This window comes from Leucoraja erinacea, chromosome 2 (assembly GCF_028641065.1).
Source record: "Leucoraja erinacea ecotype New England chromosome 2, Leri_hhj_1, whole genome shotgun sequence".
Lineage (NCBI taxonomy): Eukaryota > Metazoa > Chordata > Chondrichthyes > Rajiformes > Rajidae > Leucoraja > Leucoraja erinaceus.
Genome location: NC_073378.1, coordinates 59,845,798 through 59,866,811, shown reverse-complemented (window position 1 = coordinate 59,866,811; position 21,014 = coordinate 59,845,798). Strand labels below are relative to the sequence as shown.

The 21,014-nt window shown below is 40.4% G+C and overlaps 1 protein-coding gene across 8 annotated transcripts in view; it reads right to left on the bottom strand.

The window, feature by feature from the left end:
- Nucleotides 1-21,014, bottom strand: part of grb10b (growth factor receptor-bound protein 10b) — a 199,600-nt gene that overhangs the window by 89,916 nt on the left and 88,670 nt on the right. For all 8 annotated transcript variants that reach the window (XM_055657357.1, XM_055657326.1, XM_055657334.1 and 5 more), the window contains 2 exons: nt 18,707-18,923; nt 12,261-12,399 (listed from right to left, as the gene is read on the bottom strand). In XM_055657357.1, the coding sequence (XP_055513332.1) occupies nt 12,261-12,399; nt 18,707-18,923 (356 nt within the window). The remainder of the gene's footprint in view (nt 1-12,260; nt 12,400-18,706; nt 18,924-21,014) is intronic.

Here is a 21,014-nt window from a genome sequence, read left to right as displayed (position 1 = left end):
CATAGTATCATGAAAACTAAAAGTTTCAGGTATCGGTGAAAGGTGATTTAGAATATAAAAAAGTCATCTCCTTGTGGCAACTGAATAATCCCCCTCCTGCTTTCCTTCTTCACTTATTCCTTTTTTTCCACTTTTTCTTTATCTGTTTGTCACTCACGTTCACTAGTCTATTCTTCACTTTTCACCACCTCTTTTTTTCTCTTTTTCTCACTTCTCTCTTTAAAAAAAAAGGAAGTTGTACAGAGAATGTAATATGTTAACATAATTTTTGTACCAATGCATTGTACTCACTTCTAATAAATAAAATTAAAAAAATGGATCCAAATTACCTGTTCAACTCATCTGTCATTTCCTTGTTCCCCATAATAAATTCACCCTTTTCAATCTTTCATGGACCAACATTGGTCTAAACTAATTTTTTCCTCTTCACACACCTAAAAAAGCTTTTACTCTCCTCCTTTATATTCTTATAGAGAATATCCCGTGTGACCCCCCCCCCCCCCCCCCCCACCCACGTTGGGGGACAGCGCCCAATGGGTCCCACTTGGTCTAGTATCATATTATCATATCATATCTATCTATTAATATATAAAACTCTCGTGCCATCCGACCGGCTGCCTTTCTGTCTTTTGATTCGTTGATGGCTGCTCCTTCCTATCAGCTTCCAACACACTTCGAAACAAAGTTGCAAGACAGGAACACTCTGAACTTTTCACTGCTGCAGCAGGCAGGAGGGTGCAATTGGATTTTTCTTTTAATCCACTGCTGAGGGAGGCAGGGGAGTGCTGGAATCTTACATTTGGGAACGGCTTCAGTTCCATTGGAGGAGACGGGTGCATGGGGATCACACCATTGGGGGAGCAGACCCAACGGGTCTGCACTTGGCCTAGTTATATATTAAAACTGTGTGGCTGCCGCCTGCCGTCCGGCGTCCGGCTGCCTTTCTGCCTTTTGATTTGTTGACAGCTGCTCCTTCCTATCAGCTTCCAACACACTTCAAAACAAAGTTGCAAGACAGGAACACTCTGAACTTTTCACCTCAATGGGATTTCACAGCAAGTGCTTCAACAGGAGGGGGAGGGCCAATTGGTATTGCAATTGGAACTGCTGCAGCAGGCAGGGGAGGTACAATTGGATTTTTTTTAATCCACTGCTGAGCGAGGCAGGGGAGTGCTGGAATCTTACATTTGGGAACGGCTTCAGTTCCGTTGGAGGAAACGAGTGCATGGTGGAATATTGGGTTGGGGGATCACACCATTGGGGGAAGCAGACCCAACGGGTCTGCACTTGGTCTAGTACTTATTTAAAAGTCTGATCTTGTACGTGTGTATATGTGGTTGTCTTTACATCTTCGCAAAAACACTACGCGGTAACGATAACATTCTTACATATTCCGATTGGCTTTTTTTTCCCGTCAAGGCCGGGATCACCTTATCTGACCATTTTATGCTTTATTTCTCGGCTTATTCTCGACTCAGTAGTCCTAGGCCACCAGTTCAAAAAACAACCTTCCACCATCACCCTCTGCTTCCTTCCATGAATCCAATTATTTATCCAGTCGGTTACCTCTCCCTGGTTTCCATACGTTCTAACCTTCCAGAGCAACCTACCATGCGGAACTGTATCAAATTCCTTGCTGACGTGTATATAGACAATGTTTATTGCTCAACAAATGAGCCATCAACCTATTTAGATACTTTCTCAAAAAACTCAGATTCGTGAGACACGATCACCATACACAAAACCGAGCTGACTCCTCCTGATCAGCTCCTGTCCATCCAAATGCATATATACCTTATCACTCAATACCTCCAGTAACTTGGCTACCATAGACGTAGGCTCACTGATTTATAGATTCTAGGCTTTCCTTGCAACCCTTCTTAAAAATAGGCACAATATTAACCCCCTCCAGTCCTCTCGCACTCACTCCTATCTAGTGATGATTAGTATATCTCAGAGCAACTTCTTCTCCAGCTTCCCAGTGTCCTCAGATATATCTGATCTACCCTGGGAGATTTATCGATCTTCATACATCTTAAGATATTCAGCACCTCCTCAATGGTATGTTGACTGTCTCAAGGCACTTTCATTAACTGTCCCAAGTTCTCCAGTCTTCACATCTTTCTCCACAGTAAAGATGGAGGGGAAATACTCAGTCCAGCAGGCTCAGCGATCATTTCGCTGAACACCTCCGCTCAGTCCACCTAAACCTACCTGATCTCCCAGTTGCTCAAACACTTTAACTCCCCCTCCCATTCCCCCACTGACCTCGCATCCTGGGCCTCCTCCATTGTCAAGAGTAAGGCCCAGTGCAAATTGGAGGAGCAGCACCTCATATTTTGCTTGGGCAGCTTACGCCCCAGCAGTATGAACACTTAACTTCAAGTAACAGCTGATTAAGCAATATACTTCAATTTTTGCTGATCCACTTCAGGTTAATCTTCCTTGCATCAGTCAAACAAAAATGCAATCACAATCATCTCTAAAACAATGCAATTTATCTTAAATAGATTTGATACATTTCAGCTGTGTAATTATCTGGTTTAAGAAAGTAACACATTGGAAAATAAATTTCCTACCTTAAAATCTAATCCTATAAACTACTGTTAACCGTACAACTGTGCAAAACCTCAGCATTATATTTTTGAAGCAGGCGTGGTTATCATGCAGTTTCTAGCAGATCTATATGGCTTAAACAAATTTGTTATTATTTTAATTATCCTAAAGTTAATATTTGGAATTCAACATATTAAGCAGCATGAAAGTGAAAATGTATTTTGATATTTAATCCACATCCACAAAAGTAGTTCATTATTTTATTCCGTATAAGCATGTTTGAAAAGTCTTGCTAGATGCCCATTTTTGCTAGACGTAGATAATAAATAATTAAATCATGCCATTGCATGTTTCTTTTGTTCCAAGTTTATCCTCAAAATTGACCTTAATATAAAACAGATTGTTCTTCATCTGGTTGTGGCTAAAATATTTTGTGTTTTCTTCAAAACAGAAACCACAAAAACATCCACTGGCATTTGATTTTGAAAATACATAGTGAATAATTCAGGCTAACGCAGCAAAATTTTAAATATGTCCTTAAATTCCATACTGTGAAAAAATTGAGGCAATTTCAAATTGTGTTTTTTCAAGGCCATTAATTCAACACAGATTTACTTTACATGCAAACTTTTTTCTGCATCAGATTTCAGAATGCATTCTATAGTAATTATGATCAAGAGTTTAAAATAAAGATTTAGAAACATTTTTTTTTCCAAACCAAATGTAGCAGAGAAGCCGATTAAATCAGATTTAAAACAATCAGCCATTCTATTCTATTTTATTTACGAGTAATGAAATCTAAATTTGGACATGGTTAATATTTGTACAATAAGGCAGAATTAGAGAGGAATCTGTAAGATATGATGCAAATTTATTTTCCCCAAGATGTAACTGAACTGATCCATTTGTTTCCATGAAGAAAGCCAGGTCTCAAGGCCATGACATTCTCAATGCATCTGAATTAACCACAAGGAAACAAAAACATAAAACATTGAAACAGCAAAGTAACTCTCATACTTTTAGTGGATTTATATGTTCATTTCTAGCACAATGACACACATTGTTGTCATAAGTGGTCCTACAGACTTGCTGGCTGCAGTGTTAAGCAGTAGCTCATCTACTATTGTGTTGAAACATGATTATCTGAAACAGTACGGAACTGCTCATTAGTACCTCAACGATTCTACATAAATAAATACCCAATAGTTATGACGCTAGCATGAGAAGTAAATAATGGTGTAGTTTTAGAAGCCAACTCAGATGAATGGGTAAGGAGATTGGGGATGAGAAAAGACAAAGGAGATGGTGGAATTGAATGAATGATTCCTTATCACCATCAATGCATTGTTGCTGGATAATTCAGCTTGCTAAAATATGATGTAAGATGACGTGCACATTAAAAACTAGTTTTATAAATTTTTACAAAGATCATTATTTTGATTTGTCATGTAAGAGGGAACATACATGAAGAATTTATAATCCTTTTATAAAATCAGCACTGTAAATTTTCAGGTGGAAATAGTGGGCAAAATTCCATTTTAAACTTGTACCTGATCAGAAATTAGTTTGCATGAATTCCCAAAATAAAAGGACAATGAGTGAACTGCAGCTAATGGCTAATGAGTGGAAAAATGTGCAGAAACAGAATTTCTATAGCAGCAAGCACCCATAACATTTGTAAGATTTATAATTGCCAATTCCCAAACCGGAAACCGTGGATGAACAAGGAGGTTTAGAATGGAGAATACGCCCCAATCTCCATCTACGGGGACAGTGTGGAGAGAGTGTCCAGCTTTAAGTTTCTGGGCACTCACTTCTCAGAGAACCTCACATGGTCCACCAACACCAAGAAGCACAGCAACGACTGTTCTTCCTGAGAACATTAAAAAAGACTGGTCTACCCCAACAGCTGCTGACAACCTTCTACCGCTGCACGACAGAGAGCATACTAACGTATGGCATCTCTGTGTGGTATCTCAGCTGCACGGAGGCGGAGAGGAGAGCTCTTCAGCGCGTCGTCCACAGAGCGCAGAAGATTATTGGGACACTGCTACCAGCCTTGGAGGGCATCTACCACACACGTTGCCTCAGGAAGGCCGTAAGCATCCATAAAGACTCCTCACATCCTTGTAATGGACTTTTCGAACTACTTCCCTCCGGCAGACGTTACATGGCCTTCTACTCCCGCACCTCCAGACAGGAACAGCTTCATTCCCAGAGCTATAGCGGCTCTGAACCGGCCCTGCTGAGTGCCCCCCACCCCCCCATGGACTGTCTCCCTTGGATGGTCACGTCGCACAGACACATCTGCACTTTAGTGTTTTGACTGTTTTACTGTTTTAATGTTCTTTTTACAAACCATGTTCTCGGGGTATCTAAATCTAAATGTTATTAGTTATTTAAGTTATGACATCGGATGGAAGCTGCATACCAAATCTCGTTGCACTTATGTGCAATGACAATAAAAGATATTATTATTATTATTATTATTATTATTAAGATAATAAGCTTCCTTTGGTGTAAAAAGAATTTCAAAGAATTAAAATAGTTCTGGATGATAACTCCTCCATCAAGATTCTTATTCATCAACGATCTCAATTAGGCAGTTGTATCTGGTTCGGAGCCATTTAGCTGCCTTTATGCTTAAATAACTACTTTAATATTGTGTTCTCCATTACCTCAACTTGCTTTACATAATTTTGGATTATACTGACCTTGGTATGGTACACTATAAATAGTTCACTTGAAGTTAATTATTCACATAAATTTCTAGTTTACTTAAACACATCTTGCACATGGACACTTGGGAATTTTCACTTTACTGAAAAGTAAATTTTTAGAACTTTCAATCTTTGACAACCAAAGATACGAAATTCTCAATATCCTCTTGGGGAAATCAGATATTGAGCTCGGCACAAGTGCAGATGCATAAAGGAGAGCGGTGGAAAGGAAGAGAAAATCTGGAACCTGTTCGCGATATATATTAATGATGTTCATGTTAGCGGTAAATGTTAATGTTTGTAAATTTACAGATGACAAGAAAATTTGTGTTGTGAATGAGAAAGGTTGTCTGAGGCTAGCGAAGAATATAGATTAAAAGGAGAGTTGGTCGGAATATTAACAGTTGGAATTTAATTGTGAAAAGTGAAAAGGGATGTATTTTGGGAAATTTAAATAGAGAGGCCATAGGACAGTGATGAGTGTTATTTTGGGGTCCAAGTCGATAGTTCCTTGAAAGTAGCAACACAAATCAAGTGAGTTTATTGTCATGTGTCCCTGTATAGGACAATGAAATTCTTGCTTTGCTTAAGCACACAGAAAATAGTAGGCCTTTGATGGAATGGTAAAGGAGGAGTATGGTACACAACTTCATCAGTCAGGGCATTGAGTATTAGAGTCAAGAAGTCATGTTGTCGCTTTATAAAACTGGTTAGGGCCCATTTCAGAGTATTCCATGCAGTTCTGGTTGCCTCTTTATAGGATGATATGGAAGCTTTGGAGTAGGTGCAGAAGAGGTTGCTCAAATTTAATATTAGATAAGGAGAGATTGCACAAACTTAAATTGTTTTCTCTGGAACATTGGGGGCTGAGGAGACCTGTTGGAATTCATTAAATTATGAGGGGCAGTAGACAATCAGAACCTTTTTTTCCTAGCTGGAAATGTCAAATACTGGAGGGCATAGCTTTTAGGTGAGAGGGAAATGATTTAAAAGAAACATGTGGGACAAGTGGTTTTTTTTACAAAGAGGGGTAGGTGCTTGGAATGTTCTGCAAGGGATGTTGGTGGAAACAGATACAATAGTGGTGTTTAAGTGGCTTTTAGATAGGTACCTGAATATGGACGGACATGGATGTGTACGTATAAGGGATTTGTTTAATTCATATTCGGTACAGACATTGTGGGGCATTGGTTCTGCTCCTACACTGCACTGTTCTGTGTAATCTAATTACAAACAAACAGTGAAAATGCCAAAGGTATTCAGCACTTTGGGCATGTATGCATAAACAGCTAGAGCAGCAGTCAATATTTCAGGTTAATGATCCCTTAGAACTGAAATATTGCTTTTTTGAAGAGTGGTGACGACAACAGGGGAAATGCCTCTAATGCACACGCTGAAGTTTTCAGAGTATTCATTATTTTATGTTACAGCAAATGGAGATAGAAGAGTAAAAAGACAAAGGAATAGAATAAAACTAGTTTTGAAAAGATAGGGTACGAGGACACTTTATTTTAATGATATCCATTTATGATCTGTACTATTATCTGGGGGGCCATTAGGAATATTTCTATAAATATCAAAATTGGCACTGCGGTTTATAGCAAGGAATAATTCTAGCTTGCAAGAAAACTTCAATGGGCTGATTAGGAGAGCATATAACTGGCAAATGCAACTTGATCCAGTAGTAATGCATTTAGGAGGACAATAATGCAAAGGAATATACAATTAATCGTAAGACATACACCATTATAGAGAACAAGCGCCTGGGAAGTTATAATCTACAAGAACACAATCAGTAGCAAGCAAAAGGCAAAGTGCCGAGATACTAATTTTGACAGGAATGAACATAATCCAAATATCCGGTTTCCAAGTCATAAATTTCTACAATTTGAACACATCAAATATATATAGATTTCACTTAACATTTTAAGAACATTTCAAATATAGAACAATAGCACTTGAAACAGAATTTAAAATAAATATTGTTATGGCACAGATAATTTAATTTAATACAAGAATCCCTGGCATCTGGGAAAGGGAGAGGAGGGGGGGGGGGGGGGGGGGGGGGGGGGTCTGCCTCATGGTCAACTCTGCGTGGTGCTCAGACGTGGCAGTCCTGTCCAACTCCTGCTCTCCACACCTCGAACATCTGCCGGTGAAGTGCCATCTCTTCAACCTTCCGAGGGAATTCACCTCCATCATCCTGACACGCGGTCTACATCCCACCCCAGGCAGACGTCCGTCTGGCACTGGAGGAGCTGCATGCCGTGGTCAACAAACACCAGACGTCTTACCTCGAGGCATTTACCACCATTACTGGGGACTTCAATAAGGCAAACCTAAAGAAATCACTCCTTAACTTCCAACAACATGTCTCCTGCTGCACCAGAGGACCAAACACCCTCGACCACTGCTACATCACCATCAAGAATGCCTATCGCTCCATCCCTTGCCCTCACTTCGGTAAATCCGACCATACCGCGGTGCTGCTTCATCCTGCCTACAGGCAGCAATTAAAGAGCGCACCTCTAGAGGTGAGGACAGTACAGAGCTGGTCGGGGGGACAGGGGGGGGGTGGGGGTGGGACAGAGGAACAACTCCAGGACTGTTTGGAGTCTGTAGACTGGGCAATGTTCAAGGACTCGGCAACGGACTTGAATGAATACACCACATTCGTTACAGACTTCATTAAGAAATATGTGGAGGACTGCATCCCGACAAAAACTTTCCGAGTGTTTCCCAATCAGAAACCTTGGATGAACTTTGAGATCCGCACACTTCTTGAGACCAGACACCGGGCATTCATGTCTGATGATACAGAGGTCTACAAGAAGTCTAGATATTACCTTGGTAAGACCATCAAAACGGCCAAAAGGGACTTCTGCTCCAAACTGGAGGATGAGACAGATGTTCGGCAGCTGTGGCGGGGCCTGAATGCAATCACCTCCTACAAGGCAAAATCAGGAGGCAGCTCGAATGTCGGCGAAACATCACTCCCTGATGAGCTCAATGCGTTTTACGCACGCTTTGATAGGGAGAACACTGATGTGCCTTCCCGAGCCCCCATTCGCTGTGATGGTATTTCAATCTCAGTCACAGAGGCCGACGTCAGGAAAGCCTTCAGAGGAGTGAACCCTCGGAAAGCACCTGGACCTGATGGTATACCTGGTCGTGTTCTAAAAACCTGTGCGGACCAACTGTCGGGAGTTTTTACGGACATTTTCACCCTCTCACTTCTGAGGTTCCCACCTGCTTCAAAAGGGCATCAATTATACCAGTGCCCAAGAAGAGTAAGGTGACGTGCCTCAATGACTATCGACCTTTGGCACTAATGCCTGTGGTGATGAAGTGCTTTGAGAGGTTGATCATGGCGCAAATCAACTCCTACCTCGATAAAAACCTGGACCCACTGCAGTTCGCTTACCGCCACAACAGATCAACGGTGGATGCTATCTCGCTGGCCTTCCACTCCGCTCTGGACCACTTGGACAACAAAAACTCGTATGTCAGGCTGTTATTCATTGATTACAGTTTGGCATTTAATACAATCATCCCCTCCAAGCTGGTTACCAAACTCGCAGAACTGGGTCTCTGCGCATCCCTCTGCAATTGGATCCTCAACTTCCAATTGTGGAAATGTGTCAGACTCGATACCAATCAGCACGGGAGCGCCTCACGGTTGCGTGCTCAGTCCCCTGCTGTACTCACTCTATACTCATGACTGCGTAGCCAGTCATAGTGCGAACTCCATCATCAAGTTCGCTGATGACACCGCTGTTGTGGGACGTATCACTGATGGGGATGAGTCAGAGTATAGAGGAGAGATCGAGCAACTGTCCATATGGTGCCAGCACAATAACACCAACACCAGCAAAACCAAGGAACTGATTGTGGACTTTGGAAGGAGTAGGATGGGGACCCACAGTCCAGTTTATATCAATAGGTCGATGGTTGAAAGGGTCAAGAACTTCAAATTCCTGGGCGTGCACATCTCTGAAGATCTTTCCTGGTCCAAGAACACTGATGCAATTATTAAGAAAGCACATCAGCGCCTCTACTTCCTGAGAAGATTATGGAGAGTCGGTTTGTCAAGGTGGACTCTCTCTAACTTCTACAGGTGCACAGTAGAGAGCATGCTGACCAGTTGGATCGTGGCTTGGTTTGGCAACTTGAGCGCCCTGGAGAGAAAACGACTACAAAAAGTAAACACTGCCCAGTCCATCATCGGCTCTGACCTCCCTTCCATCGAGGGGATCTATCGCAGTCGCTGCCTCAAAAAGGCTGGCAGTATCATCAAGGACCCACACCATCCTGGCCACACTCATCTCCCTGCTACCTTCAGGTAGAAGGTGCAGGAGCCTGAAGACTGCAACGGAATAGCTACTTCCCCACAGCCATCAGGCTATTAAACTTGGCTCGGACAAAACTCTGAACATTAATAGTCCATTATCTGTTAATTGCATTTTATCAGTTTATTTATTTATGTGTGTATATATTTATATAATGGTATATGGACACACTGATCTGTTTTGTAGTCAATGCCTTCTATGTTCTGTTGTGCTGAAGCAAAGCAAGAATTTCATTGTCCTATCAGGGACACATGACAATAAACTCACTTGAACTTGAAGATGAGGGAAAGCAGGCAACTTTGGAGCAATTAGCCGCACACATTAGAAAATGTAATCATCCACTATTAAGGAAGTTGTAATAGGCCAATTGGATATTCACATGATTAATTAAATGTCACGATTTAATGAAAGGGAAATAATACTTCTTCAATTTATAGAATAATTTTAGGATATAATTATCAGGGTGGCAAAAATAACAAACCAATGGATGGTGTTTATTTGGATTTCCAACAGACTGACAAATTACCACATTAAAGGTTAAGGTGTGCAGTTAATCATATTTACGGTTATATATTAGCTTAGATAGCAAACAAAGGTTAGGGCTAAATGGTCATTTTCAAGTTGGCAATCAGCAACTCGTAGGGTGTCAATAGAGATCAGTAACTAGGGCCACGGTTTGGGCTTATAGTCTTACAGCTTAAAAAAAGAGTGGTGTCACATATAATGTTTCCCAGATTACTAATAATAAAAGCAAGGTGAGAAAATAAATTATTACAAAATGACAAACATTTGTGAAGTGACACAGTCAAGAAGTGAGCGACAAGCTGGTTAGTGAAAAACTTTGCAATTTTGGTCTCCTAATTTGAGGAAGGACATTATTGCTATTGAGGGAGTGCAGCATAGGTTCACTAGGTTAATTCCCAGGATGGCAGGACTGATATATGATGAAAGATTGGGTCAACTGAGCTTGTATTTACTGGAATTTAGAAGGATGAGCGGGGTTCTTATAGAATAGAAACATATACAATTCTTAAATGATTGGACAGGCTAGATGCAGGAAAACATTTCCTGATGTTGGGGGAGTCCAGAACCAGGGGTCACAGTTTAAGAATATGGGATAGGCCATGTAGGACTGAGATGAGGAAACATTTTTTCACCCAGAGTGTTGTGGATCTGTGGAATTCTCTGCCACTGAAGGCAGTGGAGGCCAATTCACTGGATGTTTTCACGAGAGAGTTAGATTTAGCTCTTACACTGTATGGCGAAAAGAATCAAGGGATACGGGGGAAAAAGCAGGAACGGGGTACTGATTTTAGATGATCAGCCATGATCATATTGAATGGCGGTACAGGCTCGAGGGCCCAAATACCCGACTCCTACACCTATTTTTCTATGTTTCTAATTAAAAGGTTTCCACTTTAGCAAAAATAGTACAAAAACAATTTCATTTAAATGGTATAACACTAATGAATGTTGATTGAGAGAGATCCTGCTGCACTAGCTCAAAAAACATCAACAGGTAGATATAGCAAACAAATGTGCTGTGCGACATTATTGCCAGATGAATGGGAAAATTTGAATATAGAACAGTATAGTACAGGAACAGGCTCTTCGGCCCACAATGTCTGTGCCAAAAATGATACCAACACAATGATACCAACACAAAACATATACCAATACCAACAATCAGCCAACACATTATCCAAATCCATCCATTCCCTGCATATCCATATGCTTAAGTCTCTTTAATGCCACTATTGTATCTACTTCAACCAACTGCCTTGGCAGCATGTTCCAGGCACTTACCACCCTCTGTGTAAAATAACTGGCCCCGCACATCTCCTTTAAACTTTGCCCCTTTCACCTTAAAGCTTTGCCCTCTAGTATTTGACCTTTACATCCTGCTAAGACCTGTTACAATAGTAGAGGGCATTGCTGAGACAACATCTGGAGTACTTCAGAGTGTTTTTTCCTCGCATTTTGCCTTTACTCTAGTGGGGCTAAATTTAAAATGAGGGGTATCGTCTCAGAAGAAAGGATGACACTTAGAATGAGTTGGGGAGGAATATATATTTGACATAGAAAACTCTTGGAATCCTCTGCATGAGAAAGCTATGGATCGTGCCATTAAGCATATTCAAGGCTGAGATAGATTATTGGACTACAAATAATCAAAGGTTTGTGAAACTCAGGCAGAAAAAGTGAATTAAGTCTAATGATTAACTCAGCCATGGTATTACGGAATAAGAGTTGCTTTGACCTACCACTGATCATCTTGTAGTTTGGAATAGGAACTTTATAACTGAATGTGAGCTACGAAGAGATTGCTGCAAAATGGAAAATTGCAAGGCAATAAAATTTACCACCATTGAATTGGACACAGCAACCATCATCAAATCATAAAAATGGCGCTATTACAAATTTCTGCCAGTGAACAATCAGATTATTTCGGTAAAACCTAATGTAAAGAATTTGCATAGAGTTTAGTTAACAGTGTAAACTAAAAATAAAATGTTTCTGGAAGGTATGGTCATGAAAGTTTAGAAATAAGTTATACCACTTGAGATGATCTATGATACATGCATTCATTAAGTAGCTCAGATTTTGGAATACTCTAAATGACAATGTTACTCACATGATTATGGGTAGGTGGATTCTGTGGCATGGAACTAGGAGTCAACACTGGAGAACTAGCAGGGCTACACAATTCTGGAAATGGATTTGGGATGGCAGGCAACGATGATGTACGGAACTGATCTTCCTTCTGGAGTCTTCTGAAAATTGAGAGTATGAAGAAAAGATTCAATTTATGAAATAAAAATTTGATTGATAGATATGTGCAGTACTTCAAACATTTTACTTGTAATTCTTGTATATGGTCTACAGATGATAACAGATTGAAAAAAAAACAAATTTGTTCTAAATATTAGAATAGCAAACACACTAAATTTTCTAATAGATTCAGTAAAAAAAAAAAAACTTAAATGTTGAAAAGAAGAAAGCTAAAGCAAGTGCGATCTGGCAGACCACCGAAACATTTGTCAAAAGATAGGTTTAATAAGAACAAAGAAAAATGAGGGGAATACAGGTTATTTTGGAAAATTCAAAATGCTACCCAAAAAAGTGGGTCATCCATTGTGAAGGAATGAGGATTTTTTTTTCTGTAGGAGAGGAAATAAGAAAAAGGAAAGCTGGGAATTGGGGTTAGTATGCTTGAGGAAAAACAAAACATAATACTTCACCGATTTCCTATTCTTACTATAATTGTATCCCTCTCCCATTGTAATACCCCAAATTTAATTGACCAAAAAACTGAGGTGAATAATCGCTGAGTACCTCTGCTGCAGCTGGTCTGATTAGACACTCTACCATTGATGAAAATCAGCCAAAGCTGAATAAGATGCTTAACCAGGGAGTTTAATAAATTGTAATTAAGGTTAGTGAACCTCTGGATGAGATTCTGGGCCACAGATTAATCATTATTATAAGCCTTTGTGCAGAATTCTGAGTGGAGTATAAGTTTGGAGCGTTAGTTTCTGGGTCAGTGTTGTTCCACTGAATGCAATCTTAAAACCAGTTACTGGGAAAGATGAACAGGTACAATAATGTTCACAAGCCCCATGCAAAACAAAATGTACTTGAACTCCAAGCAGCTTTATAACAGTTTAATGAAACTCCAAATACCTACAGGTTTATTGGATTGGTAAATGTAAACATTGTCTCAAGTGGGTGTAGGAAAGTGTTAATATGCGGGGATCGCTGGTCTATTTCCGCATTGTATCTCTAAACTAAACATAAATTAGGATCTGCTATTATCAATACAGCAGATAACGCTTGTTGTTTCAAATATTTTAATGGTTATTAAAAAATTATTCCTAACAGAGGGGGTTAATTTGTAGTTGGCTGAGCCTGCTGCTCTGGTACTGCTTTATGATAGATGTCACAGATTTAGAGGTGCTACCAAAATGGGTTTGGTGAGTAGCCAAGATACATTTTGTAGATGGTGCACACTATAGCAACAGCGAGTTTATGGTGGAAGAAGGCAATGGCTAGGGTAGAAGAAACAGTAGCAAGATATCTATCATGATCTATCACCCAGGGTGCAATAACCTAGTCAAGTAGAGAGTATTCCAACACACTACTAACTTGTGCCTTGATGATTTAAGGAGAGACACTCAAATGATACCCAAATTGAGATTGTAATCCCCTTCATGAAGCTTAGTTAATGATGCCCAGCTGGTGCTATCTGAGGACTCAGCCAAGATAATACAATTGAATATTATCAATAGATCATTACACTATGTTGGAGAAGCTCATTGCCTGGCACATGTGGCATGCTCATTACAACGCATGTCAAAGACGACACAGTTCCTTTGTCTAAATTTAGACTAAGGCAATAATGAAGTCTGAGCCTCAGCAGTCCTGGCAGAATTCAAACTGCACATCAAACAGCAATTTGGTAGCACAACGCAAACTATTACACGTGACGTGCACCATGCTTGCACTGGATGAATTGCAAACTGTGATCAATACCTTGAAATGAAATACCTCCGAGGCCTTGTTTTTAATAGCCAGGGACATGTTCTTAATAACTAGGCCAACCTCAAGAGTGTGCTATCAAAATACTATCAACACGTCTCCCATCCCACCGGAGGCTCAAGCACCCTCAACCACTGTTACATAACCAAAAACGTCCATCAATCCATCCCCGACTGCATTTTGGATAATGTGACGACTTGGCTATTCTTCTACTCAACACTTACAAACAAAAACCGTAGAAGGTGTATCCAGTACTGAAAGCCGCACAGCGCTAATCTGAGGAAGCTGATAAGATCCTCTGCAAGTGCTTTGGGTTGGTGGACTGGTCCATATTCAGGGATTCCACAGCCAATCTAAATGAATATGTTACTGCTGTCACATGTTTCATCAGTAAGTGTGTAGGGGAATGCATGGCTAAGACGACAATACGAGTGTTTCTCCATTGGAAACTATGTGAAACGTGGGAAACGTGACATTAACAAACCAATAACAAATTCATACTGACACCTTAATTCATCCACTTACCTACAATTAATATTGGTTCTGTCCCCTATCAATGTTTCAAAAGGTCTTTCTACCACTGAGGCGCAACTGAATAGTCTATAGTTGCCGAGCTATCCTAATTCCCTTTTAAGACCATATAACCATATAACAATTACAGCACGGAAACAGGCCATCTTGACCCTTCTAGTCTGTGCCGAACACGTATTCTCCCCTAGTCCCATATACCTGCGCTCAGACCATAACCCTCCATTCCTTTCCCATCCATATAACCATCCAATTTATTTTTAAATGATAAAAACGAACCTGCCTCCACCACCTTCACTGGAAGCTCATTCCACACAGCCACCACTCTCTGAGTAAAGAAGTCCCCCTCATGTTACCCCTAAACATCTGTCCCTTAATTCTCAAGTCATGTCCCCTTGTTTGAATCTTCCCTACTCTCAGTGGGAAAAGCTTATCCACGTCAACTCTGTCTATCCCTGTCATCATTTTAAAGACCTCTATCAAGTCCCCCCTTAATCTTCTGCGCTCCAAAGAATAAAGCCCTAACTTGTTCAACCTTTCTCTGTAACTTAGTTGCTGAAACCCAGGCAACATTCTAGTAAATCTTTTCTGTACGCTCTCTATTTTGTTGACATCCTTTCTATAATTAGGCGACCAAAATTGTATACCATACTCCAGAATTGGCCTCACCAATGCCTTGTACAATTTTAACATTACATCCCAACTTCTATACTCAATGCTCTGATTTATAAAGGCCAGCACACCAAAAGCTTTCTTTACCACCCTATCTACATGAGATTCCACTTTCAGGGAACTGTGCACAGTTATTCCCAGATCCCTCTGTTCACCTGCATTCTTCAATTCCCTACCATTTACCATGTACGTCCTATTTTGATTTGTTCTGCCAAGATGTAGCACCTCACACTTATCAGCATTAAACTCCATCTGCCATCTTTCAGCCCACTCTTCCAACTGGCATAAATCTCTCTGTAGACTTTGAAAATCTACTTCATTATCCACAACCCCACCTATCCTAGTATCATCTGCATACTTATTAATCCAATTTACCACACCATCATCCAGATCATTGATGTACATGACAAACAACATTGGACCCAACACAGATCCCTGTGGCACCCCACTAGTCACTGGCCTCCAACCTGACTAACAACCATCCACCATTACTCTCTGGCATCTCCCATTCAGCCACTGTTGAATCCATCTTGCTACTCCACCATTAATACCCAACAATTGAACCTTCTTAACTAACCTTCCGTGAGGAACCTTGTCAAAGGCCTTACTGAAGTCCATATATACAACATCCACTGCTTTACCCTCATCAATTTCCCGAGTAACCTCTTCAAAAAATTCAAGAAGATTAGTCAAACTTGACTTTCCAGGCACAAATCCATGTTGACTGTTCCTAATCAGATCCTGTTTATCCAGATGCTTATACATATTATCTCTAAGTATCCTTTCCATTAATTTGCCCACCACTGACGTCAAACTAACAGGTCTATAATTGCTAGGTTTACTCTTAGACTCCTTTTTAAACAATGGAACAACATGCTTGTGGCAAAAACGGGAAAGCAGATTATTATCTAAATGGTGGCCGATTGGGAAAGGGGGAGATGCAGCGAGACCTGGGTGTCATGGTACACCAGTCATTGAAGGTAGGCATGCAGGTGCAGCAGGCAGTAAAGAAAGCGAATGGTATGTTGGCTTTCATAGCAAGAGGATTTGAGTATAGGAGCAGGGAGGTTCTACTGCAGTTGTACAGGGTCTTGGTGAGACCACACCTGGAGTATTGCGTGCAGTTTTGGTCTCCAAATCTGAGGAAGGACATTATTGCCATAGAGGGAGTGCAGAGAAGGTTCAGCAGACTGATTCCTGGGATGTCAGGACTGTCTTATGAAGAAAGACTGGATAGACTTGGTTTATACTCTCTAGAATTTAGGAGATTGAGAGGGGATCTTATAGAAACTTACACAATTCTTAAGGGGTTGGACAGGCTAGATGCAGGAAGATTGTTCCCGATGTTGGGGAAGTCCAGGACAAGGGGTCACAGCTTAAGGATAAGGGGGAAATCCTTTAAAACCGAGATGAGAAGAACTTTTTTCACACAGAGAGTGGTGAATCTCTGGAACTCTCTGCCACAGAGGGTAGTTGAGACCAGTTCATTGGCTATATTTAAGAGGGAGTTAGATGTGGCCCTTGTGGCCAAGGGGATCAGGGGGTATGGAGAGAAGGCAGGTACGGGATACTGAGTTGGATGATCAGCCATGATCATATTGAATGGCGGTGCAGGCTCGAAGGGCCGAATGGCCTACTCCTGCACCTAATTTCTATGTTTCTATGTTTCTATGCGCAGTACGCCAATCCTCCGGCACTCTTCCCGTTTCTAATGACATTTGAAATATTTCTCTCATAGCCCTGCTATTTCTACACTAACTTCCCTCAATGTCCTAGGGAATATCCTGTCTGGACCTGGAGACTTATCCACTTTTATATTTCTCAAAAGTGTCAGTACTTCCTCTTCTTTGAATCTCATAGTTACCATAGCTACTCTACTTGTTTCCCTTACCTAACATAATTCAATATCCTTCTCCTTGGTGAATAGCAAAGAAAAGAAATTGTTCAATATCTCCCCCATCTCTTTTGGCTCTGTAGATTGCTGTCCACTCTGACTCTCTAATGGACCAATTTTATCCCTCGTTATCCTTTTGCTATTACTATGTCTGTAGAAACCCTTTGGATTTACTTTCACCTTATTTGCCAAAGCAACCTCATATCTTCTTTTAGCTTTTCTAATTTCTTTCTTAAGATTCCTTTTACATTCTTTATACTCAAGCATCTCATTTACTCCATGCTGTCTATAATTATTGTAGATCTCTCTCTTTTTCCGAACCAAGTGTCCAATTTCCCTTGAAAACCATGGCTCTTTCCAATTTTTACTATTTCCTTTCAACCGAACAGGATTCTGTACTCTTAAATTTTCACCTTTAAATGGCCTCCATTTCTCTTCCACATCTTCTGCATCTCCTCAAAGTTAGCCTTTCTCCAATCAAAAATCTCAACCCTAGGTCCAGTTTTGACCCTCTCCATAATTATATTGAAACTAATGGCATTGTGATCACTGGTCCCGAACTGTTCCCCAACGCATACCTCTGCCACCTGACCCGTCTCATTTCCTAACAGGAGGCCCTTCTCTAGTAGGTACTTCTATGTATTGCTGCAAAAAAACTATCCTGCACACATTTTACAAACTCCAACCCATCCAGCCCATTTACAGAATGTGTTTCCCAGTCTATGTGTGGAAAATTGAAATCTCCCACAATCACTACCTTGTGCTTACTACTAATATCTGCAATCTCCTTACATATTTGCTTTTCCAATTCTCGCTCCCCATTTGGCGGTCTATAATACATCCCTATAAGTGTTGCTACCCCTTTCCCATTTCTCAGTTACACCCAAATAGCCTCCCTAGACGAGCCCTCTAATCTATCCTGCCAAAGCACTGCTGTAATATCTTCCCTGATAAGCAATGCAACACCTCCACCTCTTGCCCCTCCAATTCTATCACACCTGGAGCAACAAAATCCTGGAATATTTAGTTTCCAATCACAGCCCTCTTGCAACCATGTTTCACTGATCGCCACAACATCATACTTCCAGGTGTCAATCCAGGCTCTAAGTTCATCCTGACAAGACAAGGGAGTAACATTCACCATTTACCAATCCTCTGCTTTATGCCTTCTATACTTTTATGTACATAACAGTTACAGTGCATTAATTACCGACATGTTATTGGAAAAGCGCACAATAATTAAGTGAATAGAAAATAGTTCACATTAATCACATCATTCTTGACAGTATAATAAAAATGGAAATGTCCATCCTGGAAATTATTAGTAGCATTTGAGATTCAACATTCACAGATGTTTTGTTCAAAGTTGAGTAATTGGCATTTGTTTGGTTGAAGCACTTCTATTTGTGAGTACAGTAAATAAAAAGTAGGGACATTTTATATCTTACCTAACTGCCAAAATGTGCATCGGCTGAGAACGTTGCAGCTTCTGCCTTGGTGATGTTGGCTGTGGTGAATTTGTCCTTGAACTTGTCCGTTGATTACAAGCAGGATGACCATTTTGAATAAGTGGAGCTGTTTCCGACTGATTGCAACATACAGAATACAAACTATCAAATGAAGAGTTCATATCATTCACCAAAGCCTCCAGGTCTACATCATCATCTGAAAGCAATAAAGATCAATGTTCTTAATAATACTTTTCTATTTGTAATTCTTAGCTAAAAGTACAGAGATGAATAATGTAACTCTCTGCAAGGGTGAACTGTGAACAGTCCTAGCAGAGACTTGCTAAACTCAATTATTAATAGTTAGTTCACCAGCAAATGTGGTAAGCAAATACAATGTGTTCAGTACTGTGCAGAGGAGTTTTGGTTCCATTATTTATGAAATGATATAATAGCATTAGAAGAAATCGAAAAGAGATTCACTTGGTTAATTCCTGGAATGAGAGTTCCTAGAATTCCTATCAATGACTTAGATGAAGGAATTCCTATCAATGATTTAGATGAAGGGATTCAAAGTAACATTAGCAAATTTGCAGATGACACAAAGCTGGGTGGCGGTGTGAACTGTGAGGAGGATGCTATGAGAATGCAGGGTGACTTGGGTAGGTTGGGTGAGTGGACAGATGCATGGCAGATGCAGGTTGATGTGGATAAATGTGAGGTTATCCACTTTGGTAGCAAAAACAGGAAGGCAAATTACTATCTAAATGGTGTCAAGTTGTGAAAAGGGGAAGTACAACGGGATCTGGGGGTCCTTGTTCATCAGTCAATGAAAGTAAGCATGCAGGTGCAGCGGGCAGTGAAGAAAGCGAATGGCATGTTGGCCTTTATAACAAGAGGAGTTGAGTATAGGAGCAAAGAGTACTTCTGTAGTTGTATAGGGCCCCAGTGAGACTACACCTGGAGCAATGTGTGCAGTTTTGGTCCCCTAATTTGAGGAAGGACATTCTTGCTATTGAGGGAGTAGGTTTACAAGGTTAATTCCCAAGATGGTGGGACTGTCATATCCTGAGAGAATGGAGTGGATGGGCTTGTATACTCTGGAGTTTAGAAAGATGAGAGGGGATCTTATTGAAACATATAAGATTATTAAGGGTTTGGACACACTAGAGGCAGAACATATGTTCCCGATGATAGAGGAGTCCAGAACCAGGGGCTACAGTTTAAGAATAAGGGGTAAGCCATTTAGAACGGACTGATTGTGGATGATCAGCCATGATCACATTGAATGGCGGTGCTGGCTCATAGACATAGATAACATAGAAAATAGGTTCAGGAGGAGGCCCTTCGGCCCTTCGAGCTAGCACTGCTATTCATTGTGATCATGGCTGATCTGGGTGAAAAAGTTCTATCTCACCTTAGTCTAAAATGGCCTCCCCTTTATTCTAAGATTGTGGCCCCTGGTTCTGGACTCGCCCAACATTGGGAACATTTTCCTGCATCTAGCTTGTCCAGTATAGGGCCGAATGGCCTACTCCTGCACCTATTGTCTATCATAATTCCTATCATAAGTAGTAAAGAAAGTTGAAACTGATTTAATTGGAGTTTAAAAGAAAGAGGGATGATCTTAATAAACATACAAGATCCCAAGGTGATGTGATTGTATCATGTTGTGGTGTTTCCTCTCATGTGAGAATACTAAGTGGGGTATAGTTAGAAAGTATGGGGTCAGCCATTTAAAAACAGGGTTTTCTTGACAGAATAGTGAATCTCTGGTGGACACCCCAAAGGTTTTTGGAGATATTTAAAGAGGAATTAGTAACATTTTTGAGTGTGGGAGATTCAGGGCTATGTGAAACTTGCACTGAAGAGTTAAGGTCTGGTTGAATCATATTGAATGCTGGGCTGGCTTGATGGATGATATGACCTACTACTGCTCCTATTTTCTTGTGTACAAGTTTAATAAATACATTTAAAATACAATTTATGATAGTATAATCTAGTAGTCGTAACCTTGTTTACTCAGGTAAATTTCATCCCTCTCATCAGTGATAAATGTAATTCATATATTCTGAACAGAGGTTTACCACAAACTGCTACATGTAAATAAACATTTGAAATGTCTATTTTCAATATCAAATCAAAGTATCTACCTTTGCTCAGTGCTGACACTTCTGAATTTGAATCAGAAATTTACTAAGTGTCCATATTTTCCGATGCCCTCAATTGACTAAATGATACACTAAGTTTATTTCCATTCGCTCAGATTACTGGAACAACATATTCCAGTAATATTTTGGTTACAAAG